Source organism: Ranitomeya imitator, chromosome 2 (genome assembly GCF_032444005.1).
Source record: "Ranitomeya imitator isolate aRanImi1 chromosome 2, aRanImi1.pri, whole genome shotgun sequence".
NCBI lineage: Eukaryota > Metazoa > Chordata > Amphibia > Anura > Dendrobatidae > Ranitomeya > Ranitomeya imitator.
Window position 1 is genome coordinate 416253006 of NC_091283.1, and position 17342 is coordinate 416270347.

The 17342-nt window shown below is 41.4% G+C and overlaps 1 protein-coding gene across 6 annotated transcripts in view; it reads right to left on the reverse strand.

Moving 5' to 3' along the window:
- The window catches only part of BAHCC1 (BAH domain and coiled-coil containing 1), a 131357-nt gene that overhangs the window by 44492 nt on the left and 69523 nt on the right, over positions 1 to 17342 (reverse strand). For all 6 annotated transcript variants that reach the window (XM_069750759.1, XM_069750758.1, XM_069750762.1 and 3 more), the window contains one exon: positions 5855 to 5953. In XM_069750759.1, coding sequence (XP_069606860.1) covers positions 5855 to 5953 — 99 coding nt within the window. The remainder of the gene's footprint in view (positions 1 to 5854; positions 5954 to 17342) is intronic.

The window sequence follows — 17342 nt, forward strand, 5'->3', positions numbered from 1 at the left end:
GCTGTGCAATATACTACGTCGCTGGGCAATATACTACGTGACTGGGCAATATACTACGTGACTGGGCAATATACTATGTGGCTGGGCAATATACTATGTGACTGGGCAATATACTACATGTTTGGGCAATATACTACGTGACGGGCAATATACTACGTGGCTGGGAAATATACTACGTGACTGGGCAATATACTACGTAGCTGGGCAATATACTATGTGGCTGGGCAATATACTACGTGGCTGGGCAATATACTACGTGGCTGGGCAATATACTACGTGGCTGGGCAATATACTACGTGGCTGGGCAATATACTACGTGGCTGGGCAATATACTACGTAGCTGGGCAATATACTACGTGACTGGGCAATATACTACGTGACTGGGCAATATACTACGTGATTGGGCAATATACTACGTGACTGGGCAATATACTATGTAGCCGGGCAATATACTACGTGGCTGGGCAATATACTACGTGGCTGGGCAATATACTACGTGACTGGGCAATATACTACGTGACTGGGCAATATACTACGTGGGCTGTGCAATATACTATGTGGACATGCATATTCTAGAATACCTGATCCATTAGAATCGGGCCACCATCTAGTATATATATATTTACGGAAAAAAAACCCACGATGTTCCAGCTCCAAAAGGTAAAATAAACAAACTTTATTGGGAAAATATAAAAACATGAAAAATCATGACTGGTTGCTAAGGTTGTGACACATAGCAACAAGAGGCCTCAACCACCAAACACCCACCCAGGCTGTTCTTCTAAACTAGTTTATTAAGTGCTAGGAAGCTTGTGGTGCCCTTCAAGTCCTACATCTCCTAGGCCCAGCTTGAGGCCTTTCATGCATCCTCTTTCTTGCTAGTCACTATTTATATAGAGAGTGGATAGATTGCTTTTTGGGACCTAAACATTTTAAGAAAACAGGTAAATCTGATGACCAGTTGGCGATCCCATTAGATTGTGAAGTGATGAGGCTATGCTGGCATAGCCATCTTCGTAATGCTCATAGACTTATGGGCCACACACAGCCACCATTCCTATATGTAGATGTCATAGGGTCAGGTTTTAGTCTCCACCAACGTTCCTCCGGTCACACAGAACAACACTACTCAATTCACTGTGGTTGAACGGCAAAGCATTCATAGCAACCAAACTGTCCATTGACATGGGAAACACTGAAGCCCGTCATATGCTGCCATTTTCTAATTCAATCTGTAGTATTAATCAGATTTTTATTTGCGTTATCCCCTAGAAAGGATGCAATAACAATCATAGTTGCCAACTGTAATGGATTTCTGGGGAAACCTGGGTAGAAATTAGCCTGGGTGTATGTCAACACTTGCGCAAAATTTGGCCATCTTGGTCATGGCAATACCACATTGGCAACAATGGTAGCAAAAGAACTGGACATGATTAGAACCCATCCTGTCTGGTACTCACGGCAGTACATACAAGATACGCATTAGATAAACGGCTATTCGGGATTGGGAAAAAAATAGCTGCTTTCTTCCTGAAACAGCACCTCTCCCATCCATGGCCGTTTCTGGTATTGCAATTCAGCTTGACTGAATAAATAGAGCGGAGTTGCAAAACCATGCATAACTTGTTCAAAGAAGTGGTACTATTTTTTTTCGTGAAAGAAAGAAGCAAAGTCCATTTAAATCCAAGGCAATCCCTTTAAACTGAATCCCCTATTTTTTTCATTGCATTTTGTCAAAAGCAAAACGTCAAATGACAAAATAATTAACCTGATGAGGATAATAATAATATTAAAAGGGCCAATATTAACATTTAGGATAGCTACTTCCAATAGGTGACACTAGAGTGCCCATCCTCTTCCTCTCTGAATAGGATACTTAAATTCTCAGGGGAACATTGCACGGATTGCACGGCCTATTAATCTGTCTATGCCAAGTTGATTCTCTCCACAAGGAGAAACTTTAAAAAGGAAAATTGATTTATTGTTTAAATCAGGTTTTTTTTTCATATCATGTAAAATAAAAAGTAATAAAAAATTTGAAATTTCACAATTTTCACATTAGCCACTAAGCCCAATGCTAGACAAATACTAGTATTATAAAGGAATTGTGAGTCCAGTATTAGACTTAAAAGCTAGGGTAAAAATCCAATTTTGATTTTTTTTTTTTTTACATGGTGATAAGAAATGTTATTGAAATTTTCATTAGAATATTCTTGTACTAATTATCATGATTATATTTTGTATTATCAAAGCTGCAAATATTGCGCAAATTTCCTATCCCAAAGCTAAAAAGAAAACTACAGGGGTCTATAAAGATCTGTATTTCATCCTAATACTAGAGAATCATGGTTAAGCAATTTGGAATTAAACCTTCGGCTAAACAATTTTTTACCGATTTGCCCACCTCTAATTATTACAGCCAAAGCTGTCTGAGCAGATTGAGGTGACTTACCGGCCAGCAACAAACGCAGGTTTTTTTTTTTCCAGCAGATGTTGGCTAGCCTCATTTTTGATCCCGATGGCTAGAGACTATCCCGGAAGATAAAACATAACCCCGTCTGCCATTCCCCCCATCTTTATTTCTTTATTTTGCCTCCTAATCTTAATATTGTCACCAGACCGCCACTTGCTATTCCTGCTGGCTCTTTAGCCTCAGAAATGCAACGAAGGACAGATTAGTGGGGGATTACCGGAGGAATTTCATGCGGCAAGTAATACAGAACGTTGAGAAGGTTAAGTAAACGCAGGTCATAAAAAATTCAAGTCCAGTCCTGTTATTTCAGCTTAGTTATAACTTTGCAAAGGGGGAAAAAAAAAAATCAAGAGCGTGAAGGCTTGTGGGAATGCTGAATTTCTGCATGCATGCCTGTCTGTTGCCAAATGAGGTAGCAAAACTTCTGCACGACATGCCAGCGGGCAGGTGGACGGCGCAAGCTTCCAGAGTACACACGGGATTGGAGGGGTTTTGTTGTTGTTTTTTTTTAACTTTGCCCTTATTTTTTGACATATTCTATGAATATTATAATCTTATTCATAATTTATTGTACTTTTTTTTTTTTTTTTACTTTTTACAATTTGATATGTAATATATATAGATCTATATATATATATATATATATATATATATATATATATATATATATATATATACATACACACACATATACACACAGTATATACTGTATATATATATATATATATATATATATATATATATATATACAGTGGGGCAAAAAAGTATTTAGTCAGTCAACAATAGTGCAAGTTCCACCACTTAAAAAGATGAGAGGTGTCTGTAATTTACATCATAGGTAGACCTCAACTATGGGAGACAAACTGAGAAAAAAAAAATCCAGAAAATCACATTGTCTGTTTTTTTAACATTTTATTTGCATATTATGGTGGAAAATAAGTATTTGGTCAGAAACAAACAATCAAGATTTCTGGCTCTCAGAGACCTGTAACTTCTTCTTTAAGAGTCTCCTCTTTCCTCCACTCATTACCTGTAGTAATGGCACCTGTTTAAACTTGTTATCAGTATAAAAAGACACCTGTGCACACCCTCAAACAGTCTGACTCCAAACTCCACTATGGTGAAGACCAAAGAGCTGTCAAAGGACACCAGAAACAAAATTGTAGCCCTGCACCAGGCTGGGAAGACTGAATCTGCAATAGCCAACCAGCTTGGAGTGAAGAAATCAACAGTGGGAGCAATAATTAGAAAATGGAAGACATACAAGACCACTGATAATCTCCCTCGATCTGGGGCTCCACGCAAAATCCCACCCCGTGGGGTCAGAATGATCACAAGAACGGTGAGCAAAAATCCCAGAACCACCCGGGGGGACCTAGTGAATGAACTGCAGAGAGCTGGGACCAATGTAACAAGGCCTACCATAAGTAACACACTACACCACCATGGACTCAGATCCTGCAGTGCCAGACGTGTCCCACTGCTTAAGCCAGTACATGTCCGGGCCCATCTGAAGTTTGCTAGAGAGCATTTGGATGATCCAGAGGAGTTTTGGGAGAATGTCCTATGGTCTGATGAAACCAAACTGGAACTGTTTGGTAGAAACACAACTTGTCGTGTTTGGAGGAAAAAGAATACTGAGTTACATCCATCAAACACCATACCTACTGTAAAGCATGGTGGTGGAAACATCATGCTTTGGGGCTGTTTCTCTGCAAAGGGGCCAGGACGACTGATCCGGGTACATGAAAGAATGAATGGGGCCATGTATCGTGAGATTTTGAGTGCAAACCTCCTTCCATCAGCAAGGGCATTGAAGATGAAACGTGGCTGGGTCTTTCAACATGACAATGATACAAAGCACACCGCCAGGGCAACGAAGGAGTGGCTTCGTAAGAAGCATTTCAAGGTCCCGGAGTGGCCTAGCCAGTCTCCAGATCTCAACCCTATAGAAAACCTTTGGAGGGAGTTGAAAGTCCGTGTTGCCAAGCGAAAAGCCAAAAACATCACTGCTCTAGAGGAGATCTGCATGGAGGAATGGTCCAACATACCAACAACAGTGTGTGGCAACCTTGTGAAGACTTACAGAAAACGTTTGACCTCTGTCATTGCCAACAAAGGATATATTACAAAGTATTGAGATGAAATTTTGTTTCTGACCAAATACTTATTTTCCACCATAATATGCAAATAAAATGTTAAAAAAACAGACAATGTGATTTTCTGGATTTTTTTTTCTCAGTTTGTCTCCCATAGTTGAGGTCTACCTATGATGTAAATTACAGACGCCTCTCATCTTTTTAAGTGGTGGAACTTGCACTATTGCTGACTGACTAAATACTTTTTTGCCCCACTGTATATATATATATATATTGAAAATTAATTAAAAAAAAATATGCATATATACACACACACATAAAATGTAATATTACATTTTTTATTATTTTTTTTATGGTGGTACCCGGTGAACCAGACAGTGGAACCGAGTCATTATTTAAGTTTATCAATCAACTATAGGATGGCACTAGACCTAGGGCCGAGCCTGATGATGCCACTATTGGTTGGTGAGGAGACCACAAGTTCAACTTTTTGACCCATTATACAGATGTTCTCCTGGGATTCGCTTGGGTTTTCTTCACTTTTCCCCAATTTTCCCACTTGGGACATGTATATATGGGGCGTGGGGGTATCTTTATAGTAAGTAATCTAAATATCCAAGTGACTGGTTCAATATTATGTTAAGTGTCACATTCTAATCATCCCTTGTTTGTGGCAGTCTACTTTTAGGTGAAGAAAAAAATCCGTTTTTTTTCTAGCTATAGCACCACTCTTGTTTGGTGGCCATGGCTGGTATTGCAGCACAGCCTCATACAATAAATAGGGCAAGTCTGCAATACCACATACTAGTGCGGAGCTGTTCTCTGTGAAAAAAAAGATTAATAATCAAAACCCCCCCTATAAAAAGGCGCACAAAGGAACTTTTATACCATAAACATGTTTTCATTCCAAATTAGCCCTGAGCTCATACACAATGACATCATACATACTGATGGATCTAAACCACAACTTAAGCTTTTGTATTATTCATTTCACACCTCTTAAAGGATGACTGAGCGGCCATAAATGAATTATAGAGAGGAGGAGGAATAATGAACATTCACACAAGGCAATGTACCATAAACATGATTGGTTACAGTAACAGAGGGATAACTAGTTGGGGATGGGTAAAACATAAAAGGAGTTGGAGTCCTATAAAAGGAAACTGGAGGAATCAGGCCTATAGGGTCATTAGAATAAAAAAATAAAAATAAATAAAAAGGTAACCCGCATAACTTGCATGACCACTAGGGGCTTCGTTTCTACGCTTAGTATAACCATTACCTTTTTGGGACTCATAGAAGCGATGTTGTCCATACAGAACATTGCTGTTTCCGTGGTCCAAGTGGCTCATGGGTAAAAAAGTGGAAAAACGAGGATAACCTGAAAAACAGAATATTACAGAATTTGTATTTATTTTAAAAGTTGAAAAAAAATAAACATTCACACACACACACATACAGAGATGTGTCATCTGATCACTGTCACGGGGAGAAATGATTAGTCACCGACTAATTCAAAGTGATTTCATAACTATCTGTCTAAACATTTACTGTCCCTTAAACAAAGACGATCTCCTCTTGATCAGGTCTAGATTGTTTTTTTGTTGTTTTTCTGCTTTAAAGGTGCATTTACAGCAGTCGATGTGCCATGTTTTAGACTGCCAACTGGCTTCATATTTACCTGCCGACTGTCATTTACTAGCCCCGTTTGGGCAGGCAGACAACGTTTAGATATACACCGGATGATCAGTAATAGATCTTTCTGTCTCTCGGCAGCACGTTCAGTTAATGTGCTGCAGAGAGTGATGATTATTTGGGCAATCCAAAAGATCATTTCACCTAACTAACATTGAATTTTTCTTATTCACCAGGTGATCAGAAGCCTGTTTGTACTGGACAGTTATTGGGAATTGAGCATTTCGCAGGAACACTTGTTGCTTTTGATAATCAAGAAGGATAGTCCTGGAACTAACAGTCTAGTATAAATCCTGCAGACAACAAGCGCAACTGCTCCATTTCAGGTTGCGCACTGGCTGTGGAGGTGAATTTAGCAATTGAACGGCTTCATCTTGCACATAGGGTAAAAGGGGGGAGGCTCCTGCTGCAGCCAGTGGTCTCATAGCTAAATACAGCATACTGAGAAGGAGGAGATGAGGGGACATGGCTGATCTCCTGAGACACAAAGATTTATAGGCAGAGGGAAAAGCTATACATAATTTGCTTTTAAATGAAAAAAAATAAAATAATAATAATAAAAGGAAAGGGGAGATACGATAATTTAAGCAAACACAAATCCAACATTTGTAGATATCAGATCTTTTTGACTATGATATTTAGATGTCATCGCATTCACCGGTAAGACTAGTACAGAGAAAGTTGTCAAGACACCAAAAATTAGCCATAATCAGTTAAACAACCCATTACTTAAGACATAGGTGAGATCATTTTATGTGGTTGAATCCATGGGAAACTAGTGCCCATCATGGTGAAAATGATTTTAACATAAAATGGAAAAGGCTTGGCCAGCTACTGCCTGGCATTGACCACTACAAACATTTTCGTTGTACAATTTTTACATCAACAGCTCGTTAGTACTTTTCTGTGATGGCACTTCTCTAATCCGTCGGATATTGCTTAAATATTTAGCATTGAAGTAGATTGGGCTGAATGGCAATACCAAGCACGGCCCATGGTTGGGAGTAGTACATTTTCTGCAAAAAAAATTATGTAAAAATGTTTACAGTGAATAATTACTTCTGGTTACCAACTACGCCATGATAGTCGGCACATTTCTTGTTTAGACCTTTGCCCAAACAAGATAGCATATCATAATCTCATAGCGTGTGGCGGCCATTCTTCCTGTCTTATCCTGCTGTGCCCTCGAGACTTGAACTGTCTGCTCGAAGGGTTATCTCATGCAGGAAACCAGTGATATATGGCCCTGCCTTACACAACAACTGATGCAATAAATGATGGAGGATGATTCCTCTCCACCTACTCTACTCAGGAATAAAATTGACAACTCTGGAAAAAAAATTCTCCAGAGTAGTGGTCACTTCCCTTCCAGAACAGGGATGAAGGTGAATTCAGTTCCTCTAGTCTAGGTAGGTCTTTGTCTCCAATGAGCAGGCCAAGCTTGGACGTGGTCTCCACTGGTCTCAAAATCCAAGACTATAAAAATATTTTTTTTCCTACAATTTGTCCAAAGCTCCATGTATGTATGGAGCAAACCCCTGAAATGTTCAACTGCAGATCTATAAAGATGGAAAAGCCCTCCAAGCATTTCTTCATCTGAAAGACTGCTCAAGAGTGGTTTCCATTAGGGGTTAACCTGATAATTCAGGTATACGATTTAGCTCAAGATGGGCTCAATCAGCAAAAATTTTACATATCCAGCCACCTACTGGGACACTATTCTTTAATACTCTCTCGATCACTTATTATTATTATACACAGTGAGCCTCACTCACCAAGTAATTGCAGCAAACAGCAAGAACATGTTCTGGGCTTTATTACCAACACAATAAGCCAACTTTATCTCTTGTCAGACATGATTTATACCGCAAATCTGAGCCACACTACAGAAAGCAGGAGCCAATAGAACCCCAAAATGAAAAAGTCTAACAATGGTTTTGAGATTAAGGTAGCTCAGTGGTCACCAAATAGGAAATGGAGTTGACTATATGGAGGTCCATGTCCTCAGAGCTCGGATGGTCTCTTGTAACCTGTATGGGTTTCCGTAGGATTCTCCAGTTTCTACCCATGTGCCATAAACATACTGATACAGTAATTTCCTTTTTCATAACATCAGTCCAAGAGCGAGCTAGAAAAATTGGATTGAAGGGCCAATTTGAAGAGACGGACTGCTTTTAGCCCAAAGTCCTGAGATCTTTAAACTTTAAAGTCTCTGAAACACACAAATACACAATATCCAGCTTCTCATTTAAAGGCATTGCAAAGGATTATAAAACAATGACTGCTTTCATCCCCAAAACAGTGCCACACCTGTCAGCAGGTTGTGCGTGGTATAGCAGCTCAGTTTTAGTCCAATGTCCAAATCCCATGCACCAGTGATAGGATTCTGTGCTTGTTTGGTAGGGTCTCCCACTAATCCCAGAACAAAAGAATATCCAGAACGCTGACGCATTAGAGGATAACCCTTAAAAATAATTTGATCCTTAATAAAAAAAAAAATTAAAAAAAATCACAACACAGAGAGCAAGGCAACATTTCGCCCAAACCTGGCCTTTTTCAAGCCTAAAAATACAGCCAATACATATATTTTTTTCTATTGGGTTTTAATCTAGGGAACTTTTGAAGCGGACGACTGGTGTCCTTAAAGGGGATCTGTCAGTGGAGTTACGTTTTGGGCAGCAAGATTCAGAGCTTGATTACACGATTGACGTCAGATATATTTTTCTTTGAACACTCCGACGTTTGAGAAAATATAGTTTGAAGATCTGGCAGGGACCATAGCAGAAGACCAGACTAGTCCACCGCCGTCCCCAGAAGGCTTTTCCAACACTGCTAGCTAGTGATGATTGACACATCTCTCACTAAGGAAGAGACCTGTCAATCTCTAGCAGTGCTGGGAGAAGTCATATGATGGTGGTCTACATGACACAAAGTATGTGACCGTGGTAATAGTTTTCTATGGCGAGACCAATACCAAAATGGATCCTTTCTTCCAGTCTATGATGCCATCATCTCGGCCAACAATCATAATACAGTGCATTGTTGAAATGAGGATCCTCTCCTCTACAATTTCAGAATTAATACAACTTAACTGGGAAAGCTGCTCGTGCGCAGCCAACTCTCTGTTCCCGAAGGTGTGAGATGGGGCCTGTTCTCGAGATACATGTGGATCATAGTGGTGGGATCGCATATATCAGACATTTAAGACACATCCTGCCAACTCCAATAAATATCCAAAATTGGACAACTGCTTTTAAGAATGAGCCAGAATGTTCTGAGCAAAAATTTCTCTGGTCCACAGCAGCCTGTACCTTGCTGCAATGAAACAGTCAAATTTCCTTGACCTGCAGTGGAAAGATTTCAGTCTATGGAGGAGGACTGGGAAAGAAGACTTCCAAGCTCTCGACATTCTTGCAGCTGTCTCTTTTAATTGCCTCTTGTTAAAAGACTTTTACTAGCTTTCATTTAAGTAAACAGCAGTCAGTAAATTCCTCTACCACAGATGCCCGTTCCCACGTGTAACCTTCCACTGACCCTTAGACTCATCCACCCGCCTCCCAGTACTTTCATATGGAGTTAGTGAAGAATATTATAGGTGAACATCTGTTCTCCTCCCCCAGTAACATCTTTCTAACCTGTTCTAACAAAGAATAGGACATGTATCTTGGGGGTAGGAATCAGAGTTGTGTGTCAGTATCGCAGAATGTTCATTACTGCAAATGTCATATTACATCAGTTTGCATTAATGCATCACGGTAGACAACCTCGCCCGCAAGTAAGGAAGCCAGTCTTCAGATGGAGGATGAGTGGATACAAAGTGGGCCACAAGGCAGGTTAAGCAAAAGCAAGCAAAAAGATGTTGGGAATAGATACAGAAAAGAAAGAGTACTAAAAAAAAAGCCATATTGGGTCCAAATCCCAAAATGCAGATGTTCGTTTCCAGAAGGAAGAAAACTGTCTCGGGCATCACCTATTGAAGGTAACTACTAGTGTTGGTGAAATAGACTTGCAGGATCTGATTCATCTGCTATGTCACTAATCTGTGACCCATGGACCGAAACACTGAGAACTACCTATCTGTCGACATCTGTTTTTTTGACTAGCCAGCCTTGTATGATCTCTTTACTGCGTCGTGTTGCACATGTGTAAGGAGGAAAACAAGACTGCAAGTCCCTGTATTGAGCCGGGTCCAGAACTGCGGAACTGTTGAGGTTGCATCCCCTGTTTCATGGGGAAAGGAATAGGGGATCGGACAGGCCCTATGACCTAGGAAGAGGGGGCGTGTTTAGAGTGGGAATCCGGCCGGAAGCTGAGGGAGAAAGCGCGTGAAACGGCAGAAAGGCCCCTGCCGTCAGGGAAAGAGCAGCAGGGCAATGCGACGATGCTGCGATGGACTGCAGCAGACAGACCCGGTGGTTTAGAGAGAGACTTGGCGGGAAGAGACAGCGCGCAACAGGGGGACGTGAGTGGTCCAGCCCTTGAGCATCAATATAGCACAGGCCATGCTTGACCTTTCCTGCCAGCCGTGAGAGGGGCAAGGTGCATGCGCAGCGTGCTCCATGAGGTGCGCAGCCGGACCGAGACAAAACGGGGCTGGCCATTTGCCAGGATGCTGCCAGAGCCTGCCGCAGTGACAGGGAATGAGCCGGAAGTCCTGTTCAGCTGAGTGCCTCTCGTAAGCTTAAGAGCCAGGGCAGTGTGCAGGACTGTTTGTTGCTGCCCACATTGCCGTACTTTGCCACACCATACAATCAGAACCCTGACAGTATTGCGTCCTTGCCTGCATTGGCCGCAGCCACTTATGGACTAGGGGCTCAGTGGAAGGTACCGGACACCGACCACTGCTGCTAGAAGACAGACCACCGTTACCAGCAGGACCTTCTTGGACAAGCGCCGTACCACCTGTTGTCGGCGATACGGACTTTCAAGCAGCATCTACAGTCGGTGAAACTTCTGACACGATAAGTGTATAAAGGAACTGCAGTTACTGAATCTACTGTTTTTGAACCCTGCATATCATTTTCCCATTCAACCATTCATTCTGTCTTTTAAATGTTTATTTCCCTGTTTAACTGTTTGCCTCCTTGCGTGGAGTATCACCCTGTTAAAGTAAAATTGTTAACCCTTGCTCTGCCTCCTGTCTGTCACTGCATCCCGCAAACCTGATTACACATGTGTGCTGGCTAATCAAAAAAGTCGAGAATACTCTCAGGTAAGAGGCAGTTTTCAGGGCTATAAGCTGCAGATTTATGACCTGACTAATGGACTGGGTTCTACGTCACTCCAATTCTTGTAGCTACCATATAAAATCGGTGATCGACCCAAGTGTAGAAAGGAGTTTTAAGGTTCTTGCCTTTCATTAATGTAATGGGTGTTTTTGTTTTTTTGACCATCATAAGAACAGAGCAAAGCAAAGATTGGCATCTTTTGGAGAAGACCCTGGTTTGACCAACATCTTTAGTTATTGTGCAAATTTCATTAAAAGGTATGACATTAATTACCGAATAGCTACCGAAAATAGATTAGCATCCTGAGGAGCTAATTTGGATATTGCTTCACATCCCCAGGGAACATTGTTTATTTAGCCTATTTCAGCTGATGGTCTCCAAAAGCAGAACCAGAATTCCCTGAGAACTACAATTCGGAATAAATATTTATTTTTGGTTTCCTCCATACCGTACACCCTTCGAGAAAGAGAAATGGATTGCGCTACCCTTTCCATAACTGGAGACAGCGTTTTTGACCAGCATAGCACACAACCTTGCCTGAGTGAGGGGAAAACACATTTATGACTGCTTTTTTGCTTGTAGACAGGAAGGATTAGTCCTTTGCAAAAAGGAAGTGGCCAAAAGAGTTGGGAGACCTTTTTGTGTAGACAAGTCATAAAAATACTATCCAATGTATTAACCACATGACAGTCTCCAGCTAAACAATGCAAAACCAAAAACATATCATTGGACAACTCTCATATGACTTGGAGGCACATTCTAGATGATCCTGCATGCGTTGGTTTTGTCGGTATGGAGATGTCTAGGCAAGTTTATGTCAAATATAGCAAAGAAAGAAGCAGGCTCTAGTTAAAAACCAAATCAAAGATCATTCCCAGGTAAAGAATGGGTAGGTAATATGACACTCAAACTACAGCAATGGTATAGTAAAAAATATTATTTTATTCAATCCAAACCAGGGTAAAAACATTCACACGATTAAAAACAGGACATCCTGGCAAAACAAAATCCTAGCATTGGCCTTTGTATTTTGAACTGGTATGTCTGAACAGTTCAATGCCATGACCAAGAAATGTTCAAACGCACCGGTTCTAAAATCATAGACCAATGTTAGTTTTGTTTTTTGGGGTTTGCCAGGATGTCCCGTTTTTACCCTATTATGCACTGAATAAAGTTACATTTTTTAAGATACTATTCTGGAATTTGAGTGCTGGACTACCTACCCTTTGTTTTCCTGGGAATGATCCTTGCGCTTATCAAACTCCAACCAGGATGCTTTTTTTTTTATCCGGAGCAGTATAAGAGGTGAGCTGAGCATACATATATTTTTGCAAAAAGCCAAATTCTAGAACACATTTTTCACCATTTAAGGTTTATGGTTTCTTAACTCCCTTGTGCTTCATCCCTGGTAGATTTTGAAGTATTTTTGTGGCACCCCAGGAGTTCAGGTAACACCGTGGTATTGCCTTCCTCTCTGGGAGGGGGATGCCATGCCTGGAAACAAGGAGAATCCCTTTGGCAGGTAAGCTGTACATCCAACACATTCTGACTCCAGGCGAGAAGGGGGAGTTCTGCACCTGGTTTTAGGGGAACTTGCCTATATACATTCTGGTCTGGAGGAGGAGTTAGTCTGGTGCAGACAAGGAACAGAGAAGGAGCACAGGAGAAGTCAGGAGCTAGAGGAGAGCTGCGAGTGGGTTCCCTCTAAGCTAGAGCACAGAAACTGGGCATCAGGAGCGCAAGGCTTTGTGGAACTACAAGTCCCACGGCAGAACCGGAGGGCAGGAAACTGAAAGGGACTTGCCCACATTACACCTGAGGTACAGCAGCAACCAGAGCCCGGAGTCACTGTGAATAGAGACCCCAAGGAAATGGCTCGAGTTGCCTACCGTGCAGGTACTGTCCCAGGACAGGAGAGAAAGAGTACCTTGCCAGAAAGCCGCGGGCAGCAAGGGACTAATATTCAGTGCATAGTAGAAGGCTCCGAATCTGACCTGACCACAGGGGTTCAATCCGTTTCCAGGCTGCCTGGACTCCACCGTCACCTGTTGCCAGTACCCTGGACTGAAACTGACTGCCAACAGTAAACCAGGTAAAGACATTGCAACCCCGTGTCCTTCGTTTATTCTGGCACCACACCACTCTAGCCAAATACACCGTGAGCCCTGCCGGTGGGAAGCGGCACCATCTTTGCTGCAGAACTGTTGCCCTCAGTGGACCCCTTTAAGCAGCGTCAGTCACCTCTGACCGAGAATCAGTGGTGGCATCACAAACTTTTATTATTTTCACATCCCCTTTAAAGACTGTTACCCTTTTACTTGGGTGCCCAGGGCCACAGACCGGGTCGCCTTCACTGTGACCTCCCCTTTAACAACAACCGGAAATGGTAACGAGTACCCCTAGGCTCTGGTGGGCGACTCATTTTCCTTTAAGTCCACCGTACACATAGGTCAGTCAGACAGACTGCTGTTCATTAACGTTATATAAAAAAAAATCTCAGATCACGTCAGCCATGTTATTTTTTTCGGCTGTTGATGAAATCTGGTAACATAATTTGTTGGTCCAGAATCGGATGGTAAAAATCATTTGTTTCACAAAAATAGACAACAATCTTTCCATATGGTCAAAATAAGCAATTTGTGCTGCCTTTTAGTTTATGTATGTGGGGGGAGTGAAGGTGGGGATGTGGGAGGAGGGGAGACTTTAGGCTTAACCTGTCTTTCCCTTTTTGTAGATTTGAAGGGTAAGCTCTAGACAGGTTCAAGTCTCATAAGACGATCTTGTAAAGAGTTGGGACTCCCCACCACAAAGACCCAAAGAAAAAAAGCATCCTACATGCTGGCTCAGTGGTTAACAATGCAGCCTTGCAGTGCTGGGGTCCGGGTTCAAATCCCACCAAGGACGACATCTGCAAGAATGTGTATCTTCTCCCAGTGTTTGCATGGGTTTCCTCCAGTTACTCACAATCAGATTCCCTATGGCAGGGGTGGGGAATCTTTTTTCTGCCAAGGGCCATTTGGATATTTATACCATCCTTCGAGGGCCGTACAAACTCCGCCCACAAGATACATCCTGACTCTGGCAGTGGTTTCAGGACGTAATCTTTCATTGCATGCCCTTCAGTGTTCAGTAGTGAGCACTGCATGTGTGTGCTAACAGAGCAAGAAGAAATTAATGAGCTGGTTGTAATTAAAATACACCTCCCTGCCCAAGAATGCGGTCCCTGAGAATCTGCTCAGGGGCCTGATAAAACATTGTCGAGGGCCGTAAATGGCCCTGGGGCCAGAGGTTCCCCACCCCTACCCTATGGGGCCAGTGATGATAATGGTGATGTCTGTAAAGTGCTGTGGAATTAAAGGTGTTATAAAAATGAAATAAATTTATGGATGATACCCAACGTGAGCTATGGGTGAAGCCTAACCAAACACCCACATGGAGCAGTCTACCATTTGGGAAGGAAAAAAACTAAATGTCAAAAGTAGACCATTCCTCTAGATCTTAGGCCTATATTCAGAAACAAGTTGCAAGACAATGTGGACCATGTTCGCCCTATATATATATAAAATGGAGGATGATAAATGCTATAGCAGATGCTCATTCTATCTTTAATCTGTGCAGATCTTAGCAGAAGTTTGCTTGATCTGTCCAACAAATCCATTCCCTGGGATCAATAGACCCTATAAATTTACAGTTGGTGTGAACCGAGATCTTTAATGGTACCACTTGATGAATTCCGATCATGCTTCGTCTTCCTGACACATGGAAAGACTTATGAGATATAGCAAGGCCATATGAACTTACATCTGGAAAGACATGTCCAGTGGGTAACGCCGTTAAGCAGACAGCTCCCTCAGCAGGAGATAAGGCTTCTTTGAGCTTAGGAAGCCTATTGACTATTGAAAAGAGTACTTTGAGTGCTGTGAATCATAACAGCTGCCCCCTTGGAAAAAAAAAATGCATTTCAGCCCCCAGACCTAGGAACAGAGCTGGCAATTCTGAGCCCCACAGAATGAAGTTCCGTGCAGCTGTGCTTAAGGAATTCCCAGGGCGAAGGGGCAGAGATGCCCGGGTACAAAATGTGCAGCCTGCTTTGAAGCCTGGAGCCTACGCCAAGGCCTGAAATGGCTTCATTCAAGGACGCATACAGACAACAAGTCTTTGTGTGTTGCACCAGTTATGAGATAAACGGGCTAGGGAGGATGGAGAACGCCAGAAAAGATGAGCTACAGCTGATGGTGACAGTAAATTACATTTTATATTAAAAATAAATAAGAATGTGCCAAAAATTAAGGATGTCAAAAATGGCTGCAACATAAGAGCACATGTTCACAGTGGTATTCTGCCACCTGTAGCCCAAATTGTGGCATTGCTCCTGCACCATCAAGGCTTATAGCTGTGCAGCAAACACATGCCCCATCTACAAAAATATCCGTGGCACCCGCCCCCTCTACACATTATTTAGGTCAGTCATGTTGACTTTTGTGGCTACTTGGATTGGTAGAGTAGGGAAAGTTACTTATACAATGAGATGAAAACGCCCACATGCATATTGGTATTTTTTATATATTTTTTTTTACTTAAGGAAAAAAAAAAGTGTAATGCTAGGTTTTTCTTTTTTGAAAAAAAAAAAAATAATAATTAAAACAAAATAAAAAAAAACAACAAAACAATTAAATGTAAAAAAAACCCACAAAGTTGAGATTTCTGTAGGAGATCCAGTAGAAAAAAAAAAGTGTAACGCTAGGATTTTCTTTTTTGAAAAAAATAAAATAATTAAAACAAAATAAAAAACAAAAAAACAATGAAATGTAATAAAACCCCACAAAGATGAGATCTACAGTATGAAGGAGATCCAGTGTCTCCCATAGAGGGTGCAGAACCAGCAGCAGATTTCCCATACCGTCTATATTAATGCACGACACTTTGTTTTCATTTCCAGCAAGGTCTGTGTGACAATGTTTAGAAGTCTGTTTCCAGAGCCTTGAAACGCGTGTCATCTCCATGCCAATCCAGGGAGGAAGGGGTTGACCTCGGAATATTGTAGGAATTCCATTTGCAAGTTTAATTACTTTTTTTTTTTTATTGCCAATGCCTGAAGACAGGAGGGGGAGGAGGGGAAACGGAGAGACATGAAAGATAGAAGGAGGAGGACTTTAACAATGTGGTGATGAGTGAATATGAGGTTTAGGAAGCACAAAAAGGTGGATTTTTCTCTTTATGCAACCTGAAGTATCTACCAGTACCATAAGTACCTTATGGAGTGGGGTGGACAATTACCTGGCACGAGTCGAAGAATGAGAGTAATATCAAGTGTTTTGTTAGTACAATTCCACTTCAATTTTTTTTTTTAATGCTTAATTAACATTTTTTATTTTGTTTTTAGAGAATCTATGAAGTAACAGAAATTGTCAATTTTTTACATATATTTATTTTGTCATTATTATGACATTTAAGAAAAAAAAAAAAGTAATCTAAGGCCGGGATCACACACAGTGAGATACGTCTGAGTCTCGCAAGTTAAAACCCAGCTCTGGCACCGGCACTCCTGAGCGGAGCGTGCGGCCGCACAGCAATACATGGAGCTGCACGCTCTGCTCCGGAGTGCTGGTGCCAGAGCTGGGCTTTAACTTGCGAGACTCGGACGTATCTTGCTGTAGTGTGACTCCGGCCTAAAACAAATATAAACTTTTGAGATGGAAATTCTTTAAAAAAATAAAGTAAAAAAATAAAGCAAAACACACTTTCCTTTATTCAAATTTTCCCTAAAATTTAATTTTAAAAAATTACAAATTTATTTCAGCTGGTTTGCCTTCATTCTAACAGAATACTTGCTTTAGGTTGATTTGC